Source organism: Vicugna pacos, chromosome 24 (genome assembly GCF_048564905.1).
Source record: "Vicugna pacos chromosome 24, VicPac4, whole genome shotgun sequence".
In the NCBI taxonomy this organism is placed as follows: domain Eukaryota; kingdom Metazoa; phylum Chordata; class Mammalia; order Artiodactyla; family Camelidae; genus Vicugna; species Vicugna pacos.
In genome coordinates this window covers 24,803,300-24,828,528 of record NC_133010.1, presented here as the reverse complement: position 1 = coordinate 24,828,528, position 25,229 = coordinate 24,803,300, and the positions used below count along the sequence as shown (strand labels likewise).

At 41.0% G+C, this 25,229-nt stretch overlaps 1 protein-coding gene and 1 long non-coding RNA gene across 14 annotated transcripts in view; one reads left to right on the top strand and one right to left on the bottom strand.

Annotated features, from left to right (window-relative positions):
• Window positions 1-123: 123 nt before the first annotated feature.
• Window positions 124-7,639, top strand: LOC140689035 (uncharacterized). Of its 4 annotated transcripts, none has more exons than XR_012063911.1 (6): window positions 124-237; window positions 366-535; window positions 946-1,005; window positions 5,763-5,857; window positions 6,219-6,412; window positions 7,153-7,639. It is a non-coding gene; the product is annotated as an uncharacterized lncRNA (long non-coding RNA). The 4 variants fall into 4 exon arrangements; XR_012063908.1 differs by having other exon boundaries at window positions 7,000-7,639; XR_012063909.1 differs by lacking the exon at window positions 366-535 and having other exon boundaries at window positions 7,000-7,639.
• Window positions 7,640-10,293: 2,654 nt separating this feature from the next.
• ARHGAP28 (Rho GTPase activating protein 28) overlaps window positions 10,294-25,229 on the bottom strand; it is a 167,633-nt gene continuing 152,697 nt past the window's right edge. For 9 of the 10 annotated variants that reach the window (XM_072949228.1, XM_072949233.1, XM_006213611.4 and 6 more), the window contains 4 exons: window positions 22,073-22,129; window positions 20,156-20,280; window positions 15,845-15,909; window positions 10,294-14,110 (listed from right to left, as the gene is read on the bottom strand). In XM_072949228.1, coding sequence (XP_072805329.1) covers window positions 14,016-14,110; window positions 15,845-15,909; window positions 20,156-20,280; window positions 22,073-22,129 — 342 coding nt within the window. In that variant the 3' untranslated portion in view covers window positions 10,294-14,015. The other variant, XM_072949227.1, reaches the window with a different exon arrangement.

Here is a 25,229-nt window from a genome sequence, read left to right as displayed (position 1 = left end):
GGACTGCGTCACTGGGCGTGGCCTGAGGGCGCGGGAGGGGCTGAAGTGCGGCGTGGTGCCAGCGGGGCGAGGTGGGCGGAGCCAGCCTCCTTCAAGGGGGTGGGATCAGAAAGCGGGGAACTGGACCCAGTGGGGCGGGGCCGGGCCAGCCTGGCAGTGAGTGTGGCGGTGGGCCAGTGTGGACGGAGCCAATCTGCTGCAAGGATCGAGCTCGGGAAGCTGCGAGGAGGCCCAGAGGTGACTGCCCGGCCTTTTATGACTTTGGTAGGATGGCTGGTGGTCGTTGGTGTGGTGGTTAGAATGGTTTGGTGGCCACGGTCCTGGGGGTGGGGTCAAGCACATCCAGGCTGTGTCCCGCTCAGTAGAAAGCAGAAGCCCGCGGCCACCCCAGCCTGCAATGACCATCTGCTCCGACGAGGTTATTCTGTAAAGAGAGAAGCCTGGACCCTGCGAGGCCTGAGAGGTGGGGGACAGACGCTGGGAAGGAAGGGCTGTCACCTAGAGATGCCGAAAGTGACGGCTCACAAGCCAGCAGGTACTTCCTGTGAAGCCAGGCATCATTCTTTCATGATGTTCTAGTAAACTGTAAAGCGGACTGAAATAATTATGTTTATCCAGAGTGTGCTTGGGGCTGTAAGCCACTCAGGAGGGGAGGAGAGCGTGTTCTGTGAGTGAAGAGGCCGTGGAGTGGGCCAGTGGATGGAGACCCCGTCATGGTCTCCTTCTAACTGGAGATCCGCTGAGACTCAGGATTGCGGGGAGAGGCTGTGGGCAGCAAAAGGAAGCCCAGCTTGCGATCTTCAGATGAGGGCGGTTGAGAATGGTGGGGGCCCTGGGCTGTGCCCGCTCCTGGGGAGGCTCCACCCGTTAACGTGGATTTGGGGGCAGGCAGGCTCTCGTCTCACCTCGAGGCTGTCATCTATCTTTCCAATTCTGTTGCTTCAGAGAGCGTGGGCAGGCCCAACAGATGAAGCTACAGGGAGGCCCGTCTAGACTTGATTGAAGGTAAGGATGCCGCTCCCAGCACGAGGCTAACACAGCAACCATTTGTCAGGAAGGCGGAGCTTGACCATAGAAAGAGCATGGCTTAGGCAATGAGACGTCTCTCTGATTAAGGTTCTGCATTGTTCATTTAATTCTCCAAGACTGTATTTCCTAATTCCTAAAATGTTGATAAGAACATTGTCCCGTCTTCCTCTTAAACTATGGAGGAGGCTGAATTTGACAGCAGAATGTGAAAGTGCTTTTTTTTAATTAAAAAAAAATTTTTTCTTGGCAGGGGTAAGTTGGGGAAGGTAATTAGGTCTATTTATTTCATTTACTTTTGGAGGAGGTACTGAGGATTAAACCCAGGACCTTGTGCATGCTAAGCATGTGCTCTACTACTTGAGCTATATTCTCCTTGCCCCGTAAAGGTGCTTTTAAAAGTAAAATGACAAGAAGAGCCGACTGTATTGTTGACTCCACTCCAGTCTACTGGGGGGTTTCCATGTACAATCTCATTTAATCATCACATCAGCTCCTTGTGGTAGGTGTTATTGTCCTCATCCTCGCTTGGCAAATGTAGAATATGGCTACTGTGGCTCAGAGAAGTTAAGTAATTTGTCCAAGGTCCCACAGTATATGGGAGCAGAATCAAGGCTTGAATTTGTGCAGACTGACTCCAGAGCCTGTTTTCTCAATACTGCACTACAGCACCTGAATCCAATGTTTCTTTTGTTCTCAGTATATTACAGAACCAACTCCAAATTTGAGCAAGATACTGGATTACATTTCTTGTAAATCCAACAGTGAGATCTGCTGATTCTAATTACTATAGCTTAATTTCTCTGAGCCTTCAATAGTCTTTTTATTGGGAATCCTAGCTACATGTAAATATCCCTTGAGGTGAGCAAAAGATTAAGGGAAAGTGCCTAGTAACACACACACAGATAAAAACTTAAGCTAAATACAGAGAGCATGGAGGAGAGTTGTGTGAGGAAGTAATATTACACAAGTTGCTTCTCAACGAGTACTTCTCAAATTGTCTGTGGTGAAAGACCAGCCTCGTTTCTTACATGTCCTGTCTGTTGTAGATGATATTTTTGTAAAATACCATAAAAATGATTTACTAGAAAGATGAAAGAATAGACATAATGCAAACCCAATTTTTAAAATTAAAGACAGCACAGTGAAACCGCATTTTATTAACTGTCCTTCGAGTAAATACAACATAGGGAAAAAGGAATTTTAAATCAATTCAGTCATGTAAACTATGTATATAGGTGATTAATACAGAGAACCCCTATTATATTTGCAACATTTTGTCATTCCACAATTGTGTTCACTTCTTGTTAATTTAATACAACTTGGGTTTATGACACTACTTTTAGGAGGTAAGGTATATCTAAATGACTTCTATGTTTTCTTCTAAAAACTCATTAGAGAAACTAATCTTGGGTTATGTTAATTGCAAATAAGAGGCTATTTTAAAGTAGTTTCAACTAGTTCAAGATCATTCATTTTTAAGTTTGATCCCAAATAAAACAAGTGAAGCTGTATTTTCAATCCATTAATAGCTAGTTCCACAATTTATCATGTAAAGGTATGATTCCATTTCAATTACCTTTTATCGAAATTGCCTTTCAATAAAACAATGAATTTCCTACATATGAATCTTTTATTAATGAAAATTTAAAGCATTCAAATTCATAGGATGCTTATAACTTTTCAAATTGGCAATATTAAGATAATCACCTACTTCATTGACAGTCATTGTTAAATTGTGCAACATGCCAAAAATCTGTAAAACTTTATCCTTCCAAGCCTCTAACATTTGTTAGAATCATATATTCCTGAGCAAAACATGGTACTACCTGTCCTTGTGTGGAAATATGAAAACCATCAAAGATACCGAAGATAGCAGACAAATAGGCAACACTAACTAACCAATTTAAAAAATTAGAGCCTACCTAGTTTCTTATCTTGTAGAAACAGGAAGCGTTTGTCTTGTAGTTCAGAGTTTTGGCACAGCTTCTCCACATTGTAAGGACCCTGACCTGGCAGGCAGTGCCAGTTGTGATTCCGCTTCTGTGCTGTCACATGGTAAGAGGGATCATCTCATATTTACCACATGAAGTTTTGCTACATCATTAAGCACCCTTTTTACTTCAGCTGACATATTTCAGAGCAAGACTTCTCTCCACTAAGGAGTTGTAAACTGATTATAGTCAGTTGCAAGTGCTTGATCTGGGTGATGCTTCCAAAATGTTTTTTGGAAGTGGTACCATCAGAACACACTCCCACTCAGAACTCAAATCCCAAAGCACATGTGTTGACAGTGTAATCCTTCATAGTTGCATTCAGTTCAGAGCTGGTTGTGTTTGTCAGCAATAAAGCTGGAAAAAAGTCCTACCTTTTCAATATCGTGCAAATTATATAATACTAAAAACATGTCATTTTAGCAGTATCTGTGCAGTTGTCAAGTTGCAATGAAAAATAGGTAGCTTTATATGTTCTGTGGGTTGGTCTTATATCTTAATAGTCAGTTCCTAAGCACATTTGATTGGAAAGCGATAACTTGAGCATTGTTTTTCCGATGTTCCACCAAACGTTTCTAGGCAAACATCTCCAGTGCAACCTCTTACTGACCTCTCAGCAATTATAAATAGTTCTTTAGTCTTAGCGACCTGTAGAGCAATTCTGTATGAAGCCCCCAAAAGCTTTAATGTTTACATGTGCAATCATGAATGTCTGCTTGTCACCCTTTTAAAATTCAAAACTCTCAAATTCTTTTTTGTTTTGAGATTGTTTGCTAAGTAAATGTCCCTTCAGTACCAGTTTCATTCATGACTTCATTTGTCAGTCCTTTTCCACAAATTATATGCTTACAGCACTTTGCATTACAAATTTACTTGCCTAATGTAGCTACTAAATATGTTTGTATTAAAAGTCTTAAAAGTCAAAATGATCATGAAAACAGTAAGTTGTAAATGAATCATGTATGTGTACAGATTATACAGTGTTGGATTATAGCTGACAAACCCTACAAGGACACACGTTGTAGGGGGTTCCCCTGTGCACAGCTCTATCCAGGCTGGTTCCCTCACACTCAGATGGCTCTGGGCCCTGTTCAGTGAGACAAGTTCACTGAGCATATGCTGGGGCTTTGGGGAAATGTCACGGTATTACATACACATTTCTCAAAGCAGTTGAGAAGCAGTGGAAATGCCAATCGCCAGCTCCAATCACTCACTGATGGAGCTGAACAGTCTCCTCACTGTTACAGAGCTGATAGCGTAACACCTTTTTGTGAACGAACCTCACAGTTCAGAGGTGGTGTCGTCCCCCTGCTCGCAGTCCAGACCCCACTTGGGGGATATGGAAGGAGACTCTCAGCTTACATGTCAGGGTTAGTGTCCCTGAACACATATCTGTCCGCACAAGAGGAGGCTGGGACACCAAAGACAGATGTGTGTGACCGCAGCCCATGTTTGGGACTCCAAGCTCCTGCAAGTGCCCTGCAAGTCAGTCATTAAACCCATGAGGTCTCCAGACACTGAAGTTATCTATTTTTTTTTCTAAAATAGAAAGTGTATCTCTCCCTTTGAGTGTCACAGGATTGATCTGGGAGAACTGCCTTTCATCTGATAGCATCTGGAGCTTTCATTGTTACAGCTACTCACAAAGCCTCTCGTGAAAAATACTTTGCGAATGTGTTTTCCCCTGCAGCCTCTCCAGACACTCGGGTAGAAAGACCAGCTTTTGGATTTTCCAGCCTAATGGCCGAGGCTCTGAACTCAGGCTGACCTAAGTGTCTTTTTCTTTTTTTTCCCCCCCCAATGCTTATGAGCTTTTTCTTTAAAAAAAAAAAAGAAAGAAAGAAAGAAAAAGGATTTAAAGTAATAAAGCCAGGTAAGTAATTTATATGGCTGTTCTCTTTCTGGAAACAAGTAGAACATGAATGGAGCATTCTAGCACCACAAAGAATGTCCACGAAAGAGAAGATACATCTAATTCAGTGGTTCTCAACCAGCGGCAGTTTCGCCCCCTAGAGGACAATTGTCTGGAAATATTTTTAGTGGTCAAAACTGAGGGGAAAGAGGAAGGGCTACTGACATCTAGTGGGGAGAGGGTGGAAATGCTACCAACATCATACCACGCCCGAACAGTCCCCAGGAAAAAGCATCATCTGGCCCCAAATGCCAATAGTGTCAGCTTGAGAAAGTGTAATGTACTTAGATCATCAAGTTTTCTTCTAAGGTAACACTTCTGTGGGTTTATTTGTAGAAATTAATCTTTGATATTTTACTCTTTGGATGTAGCTGTTCAATATGTATTTACCAAAATCAAGAACTTTTCCTATTTCCTCAATGAAGTATAGTTGTAAACTGAACAGTTTTTAAAAATTAAAAGGTGCATAGAACTACCAATCTGAGTATGCTAATACTCACACTTTTAGAAGTTTTTAGAGAAGTCCATTTTTAACCTTAGTCTTACAGTCTTCAGGGGAGCCTTCTGCTAAAGGAAGGCTGCTTAGGGCGACACACACACTTTTAAGAAGGCATCCGTGCGCCTGGGAAGTACGGACAGTCCAGATAACACGATGTTTGTTGACTGTCACGTCTTTTGCTGTGGGGCCCAGCTTCCGTCTCCTGAATTTCATCATTGCATCGGCCCCTCAAGCACAGGAGAACCTTGGCCAGTTTCGTGTCCATTGAAGGGCTTTCCCAGGGGTGTCAAAGGCTGAGACTCCTTCACAAGTTGTGTTACCTCATCCACAGACCAGCATGCGGGTCCTGGTGGCCACTTGTCTCCGTGCTCTGAGGTCAGGTCCCTGGGACTTCAGTTCTGTGTGTGTGGATTTGACTGATCTCAGGTAAGTGTCCTTGGCTGACATCAATGACAATTTATTCAGAACGGTGATGAGCTTGATGTCTCTGACACAGGCTGCAAAGGATTCCTACAGTAAAGGTAAGGGTTGACGGGATTTCTCCGTGGGGTTTGGAGACAAAGTGTGTGAATTTGAGGGGTTTTCACAAAACCTGTGCTCTCTGCACGCAGGCGTATCATTTCCTCCTGAAAGGATAATTCTGCAACTGATGGGTGGAGCTCAACTGTAGGGGCTTAGGGGTGAGAAGACCAGCCTAAGACAAGAGGCTTCTGGGAATGTCATTTGGTACTTTTGTTTCCTGATATGTCTTCTTTTGCTGATTGACTTCTGTCATTTTATCTCGAAGTGTGGTTCACTGAAGGAAGGTGGACAGCGTACTTTCCCCACCGGAGGAGGCAGCAACCACATCCCCTCGGGGGAGCAATCTGTGAATGGTCCAGTTTGGAGGGCACGACCCACATGGATGTGTGTGGCTGTTGGAGCAGCAGCCCCAGGTCCAGCCAGCGTGTGTGGACCGCTGCAGGCTCGGCTCTGACCCTGGTGAGCACTGGAGCCTCCCTGTCCATTCCAGAGACACGGGCTGCGGGCGTCCCTGCCATGTGCAGCTCAGAAATGTCATCTCTCCCAAGTGCAAGGCCAGGGCTCTGTCTAGACTCTTCACAAGTTGAGATGTAGAAGAACACAAAATGGGAAGACTCCCTTTTTTCTCTATTTTTAGGCCTTTTAAAAATAATGGATGCTGATTTTTGTCAGGTAAAACATTTTTTTTAAGAAACGTAGCCTTCTTGAGGCCTGAAGTCTGTCCAGGCAACCCAAGTTGTCCCGCTTTCCTGACCACTGTCCTGGGGATGGGAGCAGTTTTCCCTGGAGACCACGTCGACTACTAAGTCACCTGAAAGAACACTGGACTTTCTCTGTTATTTCCTGAGGGTTGTAAGACAGCTGTCTAGTGACATCACCCAAGTAGGAAATAGCTCAAGAACTGTGCTTGTAGCAATGACCAAAAGTCCCTCTCCAGGCATCAAATGTAATACAGATTTCATCTCTTTTAACGCCTCCATGGTTGAGGCAGATCAGATAAAGTTTCTTTCTGTCTGATGCTTCCTTCCCACCTTAAATTGCTGCAGGCAGGTTTGGTAATTCCTTCTTAAAGAATGTCGGGGTTGTGACTTCAGATCATTAGTGTCCCTGAGAGGAACGCTGGCCGAGTGACATGTTCATCTGGAACCTCAGGGAAGACTGGAGTAAAACCTCTATTTTTCTCCACATGTCCCAACAAGCTGTGTGTCTGAGGAATCACGGAGCCTCATAAAGTCATTTCTGTCGTCACTACTGTCCGGTGTTAGCTGTGACGTGGCCCCTGGAATCCCAACAGCAGCAAAAGATGCTGAAGAAACGTGACAGAGGCAATGTGCTCCTGTTCAAACTGACCTTCAAGTCATTGGCCAGAGGAACCGTGGACTCTCCGGACGCCTGGGCAGGAGCACGTGATGATTCAGTCTCTTTCCAGAAATTGTTCCAATGGAAATCATTTTGCACAGGAGATAGTCTCAATTGCCCTTCTGGACAATCTCAGGATCCAGATGTTGTCCTCAGGTGCTGTCCTCTGGGTAACGGCAGTGGGTGAAGCCTGGCTGTCTCCCAGGGTCCAGACGGCCAGGGATCCAGGGCACAGCCACATTTCAGGGCCTGGGCCTAAGTGTGTCTGTTTTTTTTTCACAGCTTTATTGAGGTCTAACTGATATACAATAAACTAGGCATCACATATTTAAAGTGTATAGACTGATGACTTTCAGCGTCTGTATCCATCCCTTCAACCATCTCCACATTCAAGATAATGAACATTTCCTTCACCCCCGAAGTTCCCTCCTGCCCCTTTGCAACCCCCCTCTTCCAGCCCTTCCTGAAACACTTCACACACTGTCTCAAGTGGAATATAAAAATGGAAAAGCTACTCTACCCATTCAGTATGTCTGGTAGAACCCTGGTTCCAAAACCTGGTAAGGAAATTATAAGACAAATACAGACCACTTTTACTTGTGGATCTAGATGTGAAAATCCTCAATAAAGTACTGGTTAGTTGAATCCATCAATTATGGAAAAAATATGACCAATTACAACTGCACCCTAGACACCCTTTTTATTCTCCAGTGTGTTACACTTCTCACTAAATCTTCATTTCCCAGTTGTAGTTGTACTTCCAATTTCCTTGCAATATTAACTTTGGTTGATTCATTTTATCCTGACATTACAAAGCAGGGTGGTTGCTTTCTCCAAAGCTCCTAGAGGGGAAATGTGTCCTTGAAGAAGAAAGGTTGCCAGGAGGTGGCAATCACCCACATTTCAAATGAAAGGAGCAGAGGATGACAGTTGTATCGAGTCACCGTTTTCTTAGGCCTTTTTATTGCTTGTCAATCTCTTGAATAGGCCCCCAGAAATATCACTGGAGGGACCTGTATAACTTCATTTTGTGTCAAAGCTCCTTGAAAACAAAGATGGCTTCTTTGATCTGGAGGACAGGGCCCAGCAATTAGATCTTCTAGGATAAGGCATTAACTCTGCATTTGCTCAGTCTATGCAGCTGTCTCTAACACAATTCATGATATTTAGGAGTGGTAAGTGACTCAATGTTGAACATTTATCAACAAATATCAATGAAGTGCTAACTTAGCACTTGAACAGTTTGTTGAGATAAAAACCTGTGGCTTGTCTTTTCATTGGCTTGATGGTGTATTTGCTGAGCAGAAATCTTAAAATGTGATGGATCCAATTTATCAGTTCTTTCCTTCTGCGGCCAAGTTTTCCTGTCCTGTTGTACTGTGACATAGTGAGTGCTACATGGTAGACAGTCCTGTTCCCAATCTGTTACCTCAGGACATGGTGCTGAGAACTGTAGCAAAGTCACTGCTGTGCAGTGATAAACATGTTATACAAATGCAGAGCAACAGCTGAGAATGAATTGTTACAACATGAAAGTTCATAAATAAGATGACAATCTGTAAGAGTCCACATGTGATTGTTAGTTGATAAAACTTAGATGAATCTTTGGCGAGTGCCCCCCCCCCCATTTCTGTCTGGATTGTCAGAAAAGGTGTCACCTACTGCTGGGACGATGAGAGCAGCATGTCTGTGGGAGCCCCCAGTATCCCTGGAACTACAGATTCTTTTCCATCTGCTTGTATGCTTTGCTGTCAAACCCTATTTTGCAGAAATCTTTGGAAATGAGATAATGTACTTCGTCACTTGTTACAGCCAGCAGGATTCCAAGTTGATCTAGTGGAACAGACTGAAACTGGGCTCAGGCAGGATAAGAATCTTCCAGAATGGCCAGCCAAGGAGAGCACACGCTCCGTAGTCAAGAGCCACAGGGAGAGAGAACCCAGATGTGCCCTCAAGGCGACAAACTGGGGGCCTAGGAATGACAGCTGCATCAGCCACGCCGCAGGGGAAGTGCCTCCCAGGAGCAGGGAAAGAAACTGTAGGAGTGGTGACGATTTCCGTTACGCTTCCAAATTCATTAAATAGATGCACCAAAATAAAGAAAGGGTAGGGAAGGCACATCTGCTTGGTTATCAGTGTCCGTCTCTGTGCCAAAGGCCAGGAGCTACATCCAGGGGAACAGTGAACCCTTTGGAATGACGCTGTGTTTGTGCAGGGTGCAGGAGGTCCTCAGAAAGAGACCACCTACTCATCTTACCTGGACTGAAGTGATAAAGACCACCAGGCCCTCTGGACTGTGAGGGACAGACAAAGCACTGTGTTTTGAAACACTTTCCGTTCCCTCACTGGATTGCTGGGCTGTTTGTCAAAAATCAACTGATTATACATGTGCATGTCTATTTCTGAACTCTAGTCTGTGCCATTAATCTTTCTGCTTATCTTAAAATCAATCCTGCACTGTGTTGATTATTGCACTCTGTAATAATTCTTGAAACAAGGTAAGTTTTCCAACTTTATTTTTCCTCAATATAATTTGACTATTCTAAGTCCTGTGAATTTTCATATACATTTAAAAATCAGCTTTTCAATTTCTTTAAAAAAAAAAGACTCCTGTGATTATTATAGGAATTTCATTGCATCTATAGGTCTATTTGGAAAGAATCCACATCTTAACAACATTGACTCTTCCAGTGCATGAACATGGACTATCTTTCCATTTCTTTAGCTCCTGTTTGCTTTCTCCTGGAACTCTTTGTGGTGTTCAGTAATAAGGGAGGCCTCGCACATTTTTCATTATATTTACTTTTGGATATTTTATATTTGCTGATGCTATTATAAATGGTATTGCTTTTATCATTTTGTTTTCTGGTTGTCTTTAGCTAATATGTAGAACACAACTAATTTTGTGATTGACCTTGATCCTGTGACCTTGTTAAATGTACTTATTAATTCTAGTAATTTTAACACTTGGTTTTTTATGATTTTCTTTTTTTTAAGTTTTTTTCTTTATTTTTATGGATAAAATGCAACATACATAGTATATTTAACAATGAAACTGATGGACAAAAGTATCAATATTCACTTTTGAGATGGAAGACAACATAAAAAACTGTCATCCTAGTGACAATATACAATTTTTCAAGCTAATCACATAATTATAGAAAATAGTTGGAAAATGCCTGAAAGAAAATGTTATTTTAAAATTAAGGTGTGTGTGTGTGTATGAAACTGTTAAAAATGCCTGAAAGAAACATTTTAATCCATGTCACATTATTTATTAAGTGACGTATTTATAAAAAAAAAAAAAGGTTGAAAGTGCCTGTCAGAAAACAGGAACTAGTCAGTCCCATAATATAGATTCCTTTCAGACGTGCAATACATTTATGCAAAACAGTTCAAATATGCTTGATAGGAAGAAAAGACACCAACCTGCTACTTTCAGTCAAGTGCAGTGTGGAGAAAACAGCTGAAAATGTGTGAAAGGAGATGAAATTAATTCGGACCTTTCAAAACCTGCATCTCAACACAGTTAAACACACACGACGATGACTAAGGGACTTAGATTCTCAGCATCTACACCACACGTCACAGTCACAGGGTATTTTTGGTTTTAAAGCCTTTGCTAAAAATACTTTACATCATTAAACGTATATTATTAAATGTACACTGAAAGCTAACCAAAGTGACTTAAATAATATTTTGTAACGAAAATTGTTAACGTCCGTCAATTTTCTTCCCAAGAAAGACAAGTGAGGTAGTTTATACTGTATACACATTGTAAAGAGATTAATATTCCAGTTTGTTCAAAGATCAATGACTCCAAGAATCATATCCCTAAGTGAGCTGTTTAACAATGGGGTCTTCTTTTGTAGAAATGGGGTAAGAATGAGCCAGTTCTGGGGCTTTTTTCTGCATAAGGGCCTAAAATGTTAACTGTCTTTCATGCCTTTCTGGATATTATCTTCCTAACTGTACACCAGGAGCACTTAGGACGGGGTGAGGTGGGAAGTCATGAAGAACAGAACTTAGAAGCCCAGGGTCTCAAGCTTCTTTTGTCTGCAGATACATTTTTCATATTTGCAGAGTACTGCAACTATTTAAAAACAACTCTTCATAAGGCAAAGACTAGTTTTTTCAATACTTAGATAGTGGGCATTTTTTAATTTTAACTGTAAAGATTTGTTTATTCATTAAGAATAAAATTAGTTTAAAAAAAAGGAATAAAATGAGTGAAAAGAATTTCTTTAACCACACAAAAATTAGTTTGTGTGTCTACTGTAAACTCTTCCCTAATCAGTTAGTTAACCCTATGACTAAGAATAAAAATTCCATCCAGTAATATTGGTATTGACATGGCCTTCCGTATTATATAGTTACTAGAAAATTGTCACACATCCTTGAATGCCTTGAAGTGATTAAAGTTATTGACTGGGCTAAGTCTCTGACAACCTAAAACTACCCAAGAGTGGGTAAGAAATTCAGAAACTTAATGTTTTTTACCTGTCACCTATTAGCCATTTACTTAAAACTAATGCCCAGTGGAGCAAATCTTAAAACCTTCAGAAATTATGCATCAGTCCTAATGTATTTTCAGTCAAATGAAGTAAAAATTTCCAAATAAAAAATTAAATGGATAGATTTGTGAATTTTCAAAACACAACAGAATTTATTCTAAATGACAGGTAACTCAATGAGAAAAATCAGTCATTGTTTTAATATATGCAGAAGTATAAGGTAGCTAACTGGAAGAATTTCTTCAATGCATATGGACATAAATTACTGCTATCTTATGTCTTGAATCTCAGCAACCACATGAAGTAAAATGTTTACTTCTGTTGTATGAATTGCAAAAATGAGAACAGCATTTTTTCAGACCCTCAAATGCCTGGTGTCAGATGGAAAATGCTTGAAATGTCATGAGATATCAGACTTATTCCGGGAGTAACATTAATCACTTCAGTGCATTCAAGTCTGTTACGTAAACTCAGATGCCATCAATTAGCCATGCATTGAGAACTGATGAAATGTAGGAATAAATATAAACCAATAGAACACATTTACCTTCTAATGGGTTTTCGGGCAAATGAAATAAAAATTATCAAGTAAACAAATAAAATGAATAGGTATTTGAGTTTTCTATAAAAATCATAACAAAATCTAACGGACAGAAATGCAATTATCTCCATGCTGAATATAAGTAATGGCTTTACAGATATCAAGGCACAATGAGGATATAAAAGACTTCTATAATATGGGCTTACATTATCACATTATGTTTTGAGACTTGGTAAGCAGATAGAATGTTTTCTGCCTTTGTAAGCAACTCTGTCTATTGTTTGAATTGCAAGAGAGTCATCTGGGCATTAAGTTTCATTAAAACTGAAATTCATCAAAATCTCAATCTGTAGATTCTAATCCAAAGCACACACGTGGGATGTATAAGACCTCTGCCCCCATTTCTAGCCAACCCTGGAAGGACTATATTGCAGCCTCCAGATGAAAGGCAGGGCTGTCTGAGCCCCAGCACATTTTAGATTTGCTCTCAGTCAGAAGCATGGAGAATTGTGCGTTCTCACCAACTGAAGGTCTGGAAAATGGCTCCGCAGGATCTTGACAGCAAGACAGTTTTCAGCTCACCAAACATGCATCTGATTTTAAAGCCTGGTGCTAATCCACAGTGCTTGGCCAAGTCTATGATTGATGAACAGAAACAAAATCTGTTTTTACAGCATAGAATATCTGGATATAATAGTATTTTTCAGCACTGTTGGATAAAGAGCAGTTGGATAAAGGCAGTTCTGCATTTTAAAACTGGGGCTGCAGAAGTGATTGTCTACAGTTGTGAAATATAAAAATGATACGTTTAATAAGGAAAGGAAATCTGTGTCTGGCACATGGAAAGCTATTCACCGAGCACCACGATCGTGACGAGAAGACAGAGGCTCCGTGACTGCTGACTACACCGAAGGTTATGAGAGCACAAGAACACCCTTCGTCAAACCAACCTTAACTGCGGGGCCTGTGCTCGTAAGAGAATGAGCTTTAAACACATCAGTGCTCGAGGACAGGGAAATGCTCATTTGTACCAGAATGACAGTACAACATACCTAACAATACAGTGTTCTTTACACAGAAGTCTCTCCACCTCCAACTCAGGAGCAAGTCAGAACATAAATACTGTATTGTGACTTTGGAAATGGATTCTCTTTGGAAAGTAGATCTGAATTATTTTTTAGATCAGAAATTTTTGTTATTTCTGGCATTCTTGTTCAAAAAGGTCTATATATATGTATGTGTGTGTGTGTGTGTGTGTATACATATATAAAACATAAGTATAAAAAAGTCTTTTCCACCTCTTGTGTTTGGTAGCATTTGCTACCAAGAAGTGTTTCCTGTTCCCAGGTACAGGACCAAGTTCATTTCTGCTGTGAAGTCAAAAGTATTAGAAATGATTAGAGTTACATATTCTATGTTGGCCTTTCTTCTAGAAGGATCACCTCTTCTTTCCTTCACTCTTATCAAGGAACCATCGTGAGAAAGCTTCAGCTCAAATGGTCAACCAGCTCCTCTTTCACAGTTCACACTGTGAGACACCAAGAGGGCTGTAGGAACACACATGTCAAAAGCAGTCTTATTTTTCCTCTGCCAAATGTAGGACTTCCTGGCATGTAACATGATGATGGCTGCCATTTTGGGGGGTATTTCAAACACTTGGCTGGGGTTTAATCACCCATTCTGCTTGTGGATTTGCGTGATATATATCCAATATATAAGCATCTGGATCCAAGCAGTGCTGTCCTAAAAGAAAGAGACAATCAGAGAATGTTTTCAAGAGCGCACACGTCTGTGTGTGCACGTGTGCATTTGTAAGGCTCAAACAAGGCAATACAGTTCTCTCAGCCAAAAGTAGATACATTTTAAAGTTTCATAGCAAACCCAGCCTTCCTTCCTTCCTTCTTTTCTTTGTTTCTGACTGTGAAGTATTTCAAATAAATCCCACGTGACCCTGTGGAAAAAACAGACATACCAACCACAGGCAAACTGTTCCCTGGACTCACCACATCAGTTAGAAAAATGTGGCCCGAACTTGTTTCAGGTATCAACTCATTTATATGACAACGAGCATCAATAATCATTTATATGATAATACCTGTCCTCAAATGGCTTTACAGATAGTAACTTAGCCAGGACTAGCGATTAACATCAAGTTCATTTTAGGAATGGTCATTCCATTTCTCCTACAGGCAAGAGATCTGGAGATGACAACATTAGAGAATAAGAAAGCTGGGAAGGCACAGAGAAAAGGTCCGGTCCAGGAATGACCCACTGAGAAGTGGTACAGCGACAAACACCTGGCAGAGCTGAGGGAATGAGAAGTGAACCATCTGGAGGGAAGCATTCTGACAAAAGTCAGAGCAGATATGAAGGCCCCAGGGCAAAATGTGCTGGTGACGGGATATACAAGGTCAGGCAGGGTCTGCAGGGGTGTCTGAATACTAAGTTGAGAGGCATGGCATCCAGGTGCATTTAGAGCAGCGGGACGGAGTAAGCTCACAAAGGAAGGTAAATGTAGACAGAAGTTCTAGTGTTTAGAGGCTGGGAGGATGAGAAGTAACAGGCAAAGGAGACTCAGAAGGAGCAGCCTGTGAAGTAGGGGGAAAAGCTGGAGGCTTAGGTGGCCCTTGAAACCAGGTGAAGAGAGAGTTTTCTCAAAGAAGGGAAAGATCAACTCAGGCCGTTATAAAAACAGAAGGAATTTGCACTGGATTTCACAACAGAAGAGTTCTCTGGTGACCTCGACAGAAGAGCAACTTCGGTGAAGTGCTGAAGGGTAAAGCTTGGCTGGAGTGGCTTCAAGAGAGAACGAGAGGAAGAAACTGGAGTACAGACAACTGATTCAAGGAGTTTTTGCTGTAAGTGGAGCAGAGAAATGGGAGTAGACTTGAAGGGGGTCAAGAGAAAGTTTTGCGAAGATGTGAGAAATTACAAAAATGTTTATGCAAATAGAAATGACGTGGTTGGGAGGGAAAAGCTGACTACAGGAGACAGTGGGAGGATGACGTGCCCTCGTCACGTGGGGGGAGGCGCCGGCGTAAGCAGGAGCAGGGATACTGCATCCTGACTGTGAGGAGTGCAAGAAGGAGAAAAGGACACGGATGCACGTACGGGATTCTTCCTTTCATTCCATCAGGGAAATAGGAAGAATGAATTTGGGCTAAGAATGAAACAGGGAAGTTAAACAAAGTATCGTGACTCTGAAAAGTTCCATGATGCTCGCCTTTCGTTTTGCATGAATCTCTAGTTCTAGAGACTAACTCAGAAAGAGTCAAATCTATGCACAGCAACTATTTACATTTAAATTTTGAAAATATTTTAGGAAAGTCTTATTGTTCTTGTATGAGATTTAAAAACAGCAGTGATTTTGATTTTATATCTAAGAAATTTACAAAATATACTTCTACAATAATAGCATCATATTTCCATTACAGTAATTAGAGAATTTAGGAGTAAAATTTATTAAAGAATGCTTACCTATATTACCTCCAATTTCATACAACCTTTGGTTCTGAATCTTAATGTATTCTGATGAACCATGACTGAAAAAAGAAAGCAATATACTTTCAACCCTCTTCCATGAGCTGAAGTGGATTAAATAACATGGCAACAAACAATTCATTCTGCCTTGAGTGAAATACACCCCACAAACCATTATTATGACTGAAGTGATAATAAGAACTTTTTTTTTTTTTTTTTTTTTTTTGGTGTGACACAGACAAGCATCCGAGACAGAGAGGACAGAACTATTCCAAACCAAGACAGAAGATGCTGGGCTCCACCACCCACCTCCGTCAGCTCCACTTAGGAGAGGCCCCATTACTGGCACATCAGGGCTGCCGAGGAGCAGATGGTGTTTCACACTGTCCTGTCATTGGTCACATTACTCTCAGTTCAGAAGAAGTCAGGTTTCATTTCTGTATCTGCCAAAACCTGAATGAGAGCCTCTCCTCGGCCCATGTCACACTTCTAAGTTTGCCTGGAGCTTTGAAAACTGTCTGACGTTGACATCATTGCATGTCTCTGCCGTATAATGAAAGCAAGTCAGAGAAAATAATCGCCCAACTTTAATTTTCTACCCCAGACTAGGACGCTGGGGCAGAATAGTCTGGAAAGACCAAGGCTGAGCCCCACCTGAGCAATAACTTTCAGCTTAGTTACTTCAAAAAGATAAGTCTTCAGCTCTCTGCTTGAGGGAGACGGATGTGGGCTCTTTGTTTGATTAAACATTTTATTGGCGATAACTGTAGATTCTCATGTGGTTGTAAGAAAATATAGACACATCCTGTTTCCCCAGTAGTAAAATCTGGCAATACCCTCATGTGATATCACAGCCAGAAGGTCCACATGGATTCAGTCACGGCACTGAGCACTTCCTTCTGCACAAGACTCCTCACTTCCCTCTCACAGCCACCTCCCCCCCCCATCCTCAGCCTCCACCTCTTATCCCTGGATTCTACATTTCTATAAACTTGTCATTTACAAATGGAAATATATAAATGGAAATCACAGTATGGAACTTTTTTGTATTGGCTTTTTTTCCCCAATCAGCACAGACCCATGGAGGTTCCCCCAAGGTTGCTGCATCTCTACTGCTGAGCAGCAATACAATGGCAGGGATGCATGTCTTCTCTCTGAATGATTTCAGGGTTTTTTCTTTGTCTTTAATTATTCCAAGTTTAATTACAATGTTTTAGCATGTTTTTCTTTGGTTTGCCCTATTTGGGTTCATTTAGCTTCTCGAATACGTAGGTTTGTGTCTTCTGCTAACTGGGGAAGTGTTCAGTCATTACTTACTCAAATACTTGTTCAGCCCCACTGTTTTCTCTAGGTTCAACACTCCAATGGTATGAATGCTGCCTCTCTTGTTATAGCCCATGAATTCATTTTTAGAAGTTTTTGGTCTGTTTCCTTTCCATTGTTCAGAATAAATGATGCTATCGATACGCCCCTGAGTTTACTGATTATACTCTGCCGTCTCCACTTTACTACTGAGCCCATCCAGAGAGGTTTTTTCATTCAGTCAATCTTTCAGTTCTACAATTTCCATTTGGTTCTTTTTTGTAACTTCTATTTCTTTTCTGAGATTTTCTATTTTTTTCATTTGTTTCAAAAGAGTTTGCCACTACTTGCTGAAACATCTTTTTATGATGGCTGTTGTAAAATCCTTGTCAGATAATTCTAACACTGGATTCAATTTACTGTTGGCATAATCTGTTGTCTCTTTGCACTCCTGCTGTGATTTTCCTGGTCTCACGTCTAAATGAGTTGTGTGTTGTATAGATGGTTGCATATTTTCAGCTTTTTGCTGGGCCCCTCTGATACCTGCCCAGTGAATGTGGGGCACCGACTGGCACTGCCTCATTGCTCCCATTGGGAATGTAAGACCCATCACCACTGGGCTCTGCTGCCACCAGGAAGCAGGGAAACAGAGGGCAGATCACACTGCTTTGTTGCTGCTGGGTAGGGTGAGCTCAGTTCCCCACTGGGCCCTACGGACACTGAGGGTGGGGTGAAACCTGGTGGTTCCTGGTCTGCCATGTACTGCCTGGTTAAGTCTCACTGCTGCTGGGTGGAGATAGAGGCTCAGTTTGTGGCAGGACGCTGCTGACATACCTGCTTGGAAACTGGATTGCCTCTGGTTCTGTTGGGTGGGGCATGGTAGATCAGTTACCGTCTGGTCCCACTGAAACCCCAGGGGGTTAGCGTGTTTTCCTGTTGGTGTGTAGTTGGAGTAGGGCAAGTACCGCCAGAGTTTTTTGAGGTTAGACCACCCTTTCCCAGGTCCTCTGGCTGGGGGATAGGCTTTCCTTGGAGCTCTTTTTTGTCTGTGCCTGTACCAAGCTGGAGGTTTCTTCACAACCTGCCTGGGATAACACAGGAGAAACCCAGGAACTCAGCACCCAGTCCCTTCACCTGGTGTCCTGAGACAGCCAGCAGGCTTCCTGCTGCCTTTCAGAGACTACGCTTTTTGTTGTGTTATGTTCAAGGTATTTTAGTTGTAAGAGGGATGTCCTAGGAGGGATACAAAACTCTAGTGAAACAGGCAAAAATGGGCCCACTTACAACTTTTAAGCTGAAATACGCCACAGTTCTAATCAGTGAAGAGAATGGATAGGATAAGATCTTTTGCAGTTGGTACAAACGATTTGAGTCTATCTATGCTCATTGATTCTGATCTATTTTTATTGGAACCTTTGTTTTTTTCCTACAAAAGGCCTACATGAGAGTAGAGAGTTTTGTAATTGCCCAAATCTCTCCAATGGAATTTTAAGTCTCTCTGTTACTGCCTAGTGGTAACTATTAACAGTGTCTTAGATGTCAGGGCCAGCAGTGGAGAGGATACGTATTGGGGGCTCCTGTTGGCCTCTGTCTACTCTTTTTTTTATGTTTGTGTGTTTGTGTGTGTATGTGTGTGTGTGAAGTGTACACATCATAAACATATGACTGAAAGACTTTTCACAAAGTGAATATAATGTGCAACCAGGCCTCACGTCTAAAACACAGGACCTTCTTAGAAGCCACTGTCATGCCTTCTTAGACACCATTCCATCCACTCTTGCAGAAAATCACCATCCTGGCATCTAACATCGTAGATTACTCGTATTGGCTACTCCTGCTTTATCTTTAACTGGATTTTATATTGAGATAACTGTAGATTCACATGTAGTGTAAGACATAATACAGAGAGAATTTCTGCCCAGTTCTCCCCAGTGGTAACATGGTAACATTTTGCAAAACTACAGTATAATGCCAGAATCAGGATATGGACACTGATAGAATCTACCCGTCTTAATCAGATTTCCCATTTCACTTGTACTTGTTTGTGTGTTAGTTCAACAAAACTTTAGAGGTTCTTTGATCCACCACCAAAGTCAAGATTCTGATCAGTTCCAAACCACAAGGGTCTTTCATGTTGCTCTTCTGTAACGACAGCCATCTCCCTCTCCAATGAGCACCCCTCCACAACCTCTGGCAACCACTCATCTCTTTTCCATTTCTAAAACTTTGTCATTTCAAAAATGTTACATAAATGGAGTCTCGCAGTATGTAACTTTCTGCAATTGGCTTTTTTTTCGCTCAACATGGCTACTCCTTTTCAATATGATCAGAAAATTTCTTTTATAGGGTATCCATCAGTTTTACTAGAGACCTTCAAACTGTACCTGCTTTATAATGGCTAGATTTAAACTAGTGATTCTCATCTTTCAAAAACCTCAAGGCAAATTTTTATCCTTGAATAAGCACGCCTGGACAAAAATTATCATGATTTATGCTTGTTTCAGGTGACAAGGCAAATGTGCAAAAATATTATCTGTCAACATCATTCTGATCCTCAGGTTCACGGCTAGTATGTTTTAGGGAAACCAACAGCTATGATGTTCATTCAACTATATAAACTCTGCTTGATATAGTCAAGTTAAATTAAAGCCCAGTGGAGCCTGGAATGATGATATTCCTGGAAATCTATCAAGATATCTATAAAACTAACTTGCTATATTTTTTATTTAAATAAAAAAAAAACTCATTGAGTAAGTGAAGCCACCAAGACAGAAGATACCTATTAAGAATCCCAACTGTAGAAATTCCTTGAAAACAAATCTTTTGTTACTGATACTTCTATGGTCTACTTAACTTTCTCTACCTTTGATTCTTCATCTAGTGGTAAAGTCCCTAAAGTAACAAGTTTTAATTTTTCTGAAAGATCATATTTTCAAATGCCTGTAGTTACTCATCAGATAAAAAACTCATTGTCCTGAACAGAGACCTATATTCGCTTCTACTCACCTGTTCTCACAGTGAAATTTTGCCAGGATATCCTTGGCTGTGGTTTGACTGTTGAGCTGAATGGCCATGGATACCTTGGAGAGAAGCGGAGCGTGGACCCTTATGACTCCTTCCGGCACATCAGACTGCCAATGAAGAAAAATTCCACACATTCTGTCAAGCTCGGATGAGTATCACTCAATGAATGCACTTAAGAGATATGAAAATCAGCGGCATTCTGAATTAGGGGAACATGTAAATGTGACCAGTATTTAACCAGAATGAAACACTCCTTTTCTTTTTAACAAGAGATGACTAATAACTAAACTTGACCTGGGATTTTACTTTTGTTACATGCTTACTATATTACTTTACTAAAATCCCTTAAAATCGTGATTGAAGTAATACCGGGTTATGACAAAAAAACTATTGCTTCTATCAGTGTCTTTTCTTAAACAATGTCCTAAACAAGCCTCCTTGAAGCAGAAATCTGTATTTCAATTTAAGGAGATCAACCTTCTGAAAACTTTAAGGATCTATTTGAAAATATGGTTTTTCAAGTATCCTTTTTCTGTAGTTACTAGTAAAGAACAGCCATTCCAAACTGAATTCTAGATGGGCACCAAACTTGATCCCTCAAAGTGTGCTAGAAATACTGAAGAGAAGAGTGAGGACAGCTGTTGGGGAAGAGAGTGTCTCTGCTTTCATGTGCTCTGATTGGCCTGAGGACCTCAGAGCTTTCATCTAAATGAAATACTCAAAGAATGGTGCTGTCTAATTAACAAAAAGTTGTTTTATTAGAATTGATTGGAAAGTTCCTTTTGTTTCAAAATTCTGAATGTTTTAAAAATTAATTCTCTATTTAGACGTGAACAGAAATAAATTTCTATTTGAGGATCTGGTTACTCCCCAGGTAATCATTTTGAATCTGCACATTCTCAAAGCATGGCATTGTTGATATAGAAGGTTTATGTGAATTGGCTCAATATATCCTTTAGAAGAAATACGTTATGGGTTGAATTGTGTTCCCTCCACCAAATAAATATGTTGAAATTCTAAGCCCAGGACCTCAGAGTGTGACTTTATTTGGAAATAGGGTCACTGCACATGTAATTAGCTAAGATAAGGTCAAACTGGAGTACGGTGGGCCCTTAATCCAATGTTAAGTGGTATCCTTATAAAGAGGAGGAAACACACAGGATGAATGCCATATAAAGATGGAGGCAGAGATTGGAGAGATACATATATAAGCTAAGGAAGGCTGAGGATTCCTGCCATTGCCAAAAGCTACGAATGATGTCAGAAACACATCCTCCTTTCACAGCCTTCAGAAGGAACCAACCAAGACAACACCTTGATTTTGGAGTTTTAGCCTCCAGGACTGTGAGAGAGTAAGTTTCTAATGTTTTAATCCACCCTGTTTGGGGTATTGTCACTGCAGCATTAGGAAACTAGTTTGAAAGGGTTCATTCTCCTAGCACTTTTCTACTACCACCACCAGCAAGAACCAGGAGAGCATGCCAGGGAATGGATGTGCAGGGTCTGCGGTTGGGAGGGGCAGGGAGCCCCCGGGTCACTGCAGCCGAGAGCACTCCTAAACATTCTGTTGGTCATCTCACGTCTCTCCGCTTCCAACTCCCCAGAAGCCTCGTAGGACCAATTCCACACTCCTGACATTGTCGAGCCTGTTATCATAATGACCACGTTTTCCTTCTCACTTTCTACAGTACTGACACTTGTGTACAGAATGCCTAACCACAAATTCGGAGTTATCAGTTAGTTGAGCCCCTATATCATTCCTTCATGTGCTACATTGAGAATGTCATGTTTGAAGGTGCCTCATGACCAAAATCGTACACATGTAAGGTGGATGTAGCCAAACAATACTATGTAGGTTGTTAATAATTAGGGAGGAAAGGAAATGATTCGTTTTCTTACCATTCTTCTTGTAGAGGGTGATTTTTGTAGTACCTTTGAAGTCTTGGGGCTTGTAACCTAAATAAAACACATTTAGTCTTTAGGATTAAAGTTGACAGAACAAGCATATGTTGCTGTTGGAAGCATAAACTGGTACAACCTTTATGGAAAACATTTTGGCAATATTATCAAATTATAAAGTACATATGCACTCTGGCTCAACAATTCCACATCTATAACTTTATCCTACAAATATACTTCATCTGTGAGAAATGACATATGTACAAGCTTGTTCATTGATGCTCAAATTTTAATAGTAAAATATGGACATAAATCTAACTGTTCAACAATATGGGAATACTTGAATAAGTCTGGAGTGTCTGTGGAATACCAAGCAAAAGCAGCAAAGAAGGCTGTGCTGTGGACTGATTCGGAATAATCACCATGATTTCATGAGTCGTAAAGGAGATGCAGGACAATGCTTCAGGCATGTCTCCATTCATGTGAAAAAGACCACATGTTCACAGCCGCCTGTATGTCCTGCGCCTCTCTGGAAATATGTACCTGCGTGGTCCCCTGCACACATGTGCTCTGTCACTGGTGACATTTTTTGTCTTCAGGAGGGGAAGTCAGAGGTGGCCAATTTTTATTCTATAGTTTTTCCCTTTCCAATATTTTAAATTTTGTAACCTGTCAATGCACTGTCTATTTCAATCAAAGTCAAGAGTAAAAACATGGTATAGTACAACAGACAGAACCGAAAAAAGACTATTTCTTCATCTTTAAGTGCTTGCTTCCACAGTACTTAGAGCCTTTTAAAATTCTGAGTTCTGTTTACAATTAAAACACGAAAACAACTGACATTCATATAGCATTATACAATTTACATAATGCTTTACACCCACATTATATGAGCTGATGCTAATGACAACTCTGTGAAATAGATACCATTATTTTTTCTCCCAATTAGAAAATATAACAAACTGAGGTTCAGAGGAAGACTGCCATTTGCCCAGGCTCACAAAGCATGACCTGACCTCTGCTTCAGTTCCACACTTAGGCCACTAAAACTTTCCAGAATGAACATGGCAGAGTAAGGACTCCAAAAGTCTGTCCTTCCTACAAGCAATGAATAAACTGATAAAAAAAAAATGTCAGTTATCAACTTTTCAGAACTCTGGGCACTAACCCAAAAGTTGCAACCAGGGGAGTGCTTAAATAAGAAAAACAGCTGGATGTTGATAAGAATTTTGTGGCATTTTAACTTACACTTTTCCCTTCTTGGCTCCATAGCTCAGTGATAGCCTTGAAAATAATAAGCCTGCATTCCTGGTAGAGGTAGTGGAGGGAGCAGAATCGACCTCATTCACGAAGAATTCTAATTATTTGTCCCCTGGAAGACTGGCTCAACAGGCTTGCTTTTATCTTGCCTCATTTGGAACCTGACCAACACTAAAGTGGTGTAATGCTGAAAACATTTATAGGTAAATGTGTTAGTCACTGCTGCCTGATGCACTGGGTAACAGCTGGGGAAAACAACAAACTAACTAAAAAGCTAGGGAGGCAAGTCTAGAGAACAAGATGTTTTGGGGAATAAGGTCTTTGAAAAGCTCCAACATATTCCTGAGAACCTAGAAGGCCATGTGCATGTCCAGGGCTGTGCGCATGTTCAGGAAAGATCTGAAAAGAACTTCAGCTCTCACCTCTGGGTGACCTTTAAGCTCTGTCCAAACAGAAACTGAAGGTTCAGGCAGAGTTACTGGCCAAATACTGAAGGTGTGTCCAGCACACAAACACACAGAGCTCATCTTTTTTTGGTTCCAAGTATTTAAGAGAATGTCTGTGCAAACATCAGCTAACCACTAGGTTAATGGAACAGAGACTCCAGGAGCCACAGAAAACAAAGAACACAGACTTAACAAAATTAGTTCAGCAGAGACGTCATTAACAAATCAACAACAGGTATAACGAGCAGCAGGGTGGGGGGAGAATCCAAAGTTGCCCCATTGTAACATTCAAAATGTCTGTTCTTCAATAAAAATTATAAGACATGCAAAAAATGGCAAGAAATATGGCCCATACACAGGGAAAAGGAGTGTCAAGAGTTTCAAAAGAAACTCCTTAAGGAGGCCTAGACACGGGCCTTGCTAAGAAGCCCTGAAGCCAGCTATTTCAGATACTTTCAAAGAAGTAATGGAAGTCATGTCTGAAGAACTAAAGAATATCACTAATATGTGGAATTAAAAAAAAAGACTCAAAGAACTTATTTATAGAAACAGACTCACAGACATAGAAAATAAACCTATGGTTACCAGGGAGGAAAAGGGGTGGGAAGGGATAAATTAGGAGTTCAAGATGTACAGATACGAACTACTATATATAAAGTATATAAACAAGGTTATACCGTATAGTACAAGGAACTATGTTCAATATCTTGTAATAACCTATAATGAAAAATAATATGAAAAGGAATAGATGTCTGTATACGTATGACTGAAACATTACGCTGTATACCAGAAACTGACACAACAGTGTAAACTGACTATACTTCAATAAAAAAAGAAAAAAAATTCAAAAAGAACTAAAAAAACCCATAAGGATGTTATTTCACCAGGCAGAGAATATCAGTAAAGAGATATAAATTATAAAAAGACACCATAAAGAAATTATGGAGCTGAAAAGTCCAAATGAAATGAAAAATCCACTAGAAGGGTTCAGCAGCAGATTTAAGGAGACAGAAGAAAAAAAACCCAGCAAATGTGAAGATAGGTCAATTGGGATTATCCAGTCTTCGGAACAGAAAGAAAAAAGAATGAAGAACAAGAACAGAACCTAAGAGGAACTGCTGGAGGGCGTCAAGTGCAGCAGCAGCGACAGGCTGAGACCCAGGAGGAGTGGGGAGAAGGGACAGAAAGACAGCTGGAAGTAACAACAGCTGAAAACCCCCGTTTCACTGGTCTTTCTGAAAGGCTTGATTGTGACAAATCAGTTATCAATACTTCCACCTTACTGCCTAGGGATTTACTATTTCTTTCCCTGAGTGAACCTCCCCCCATTTTTCCCTTTAAAATGCTATCCATCCTTCAAGATACAGCTTAAATGCCACCTCCTCCATGAGGTCACCACACTTTCCCATATGGGAGCACATTTCTTCCTCCTCTGCACGTCCCTGGCACGT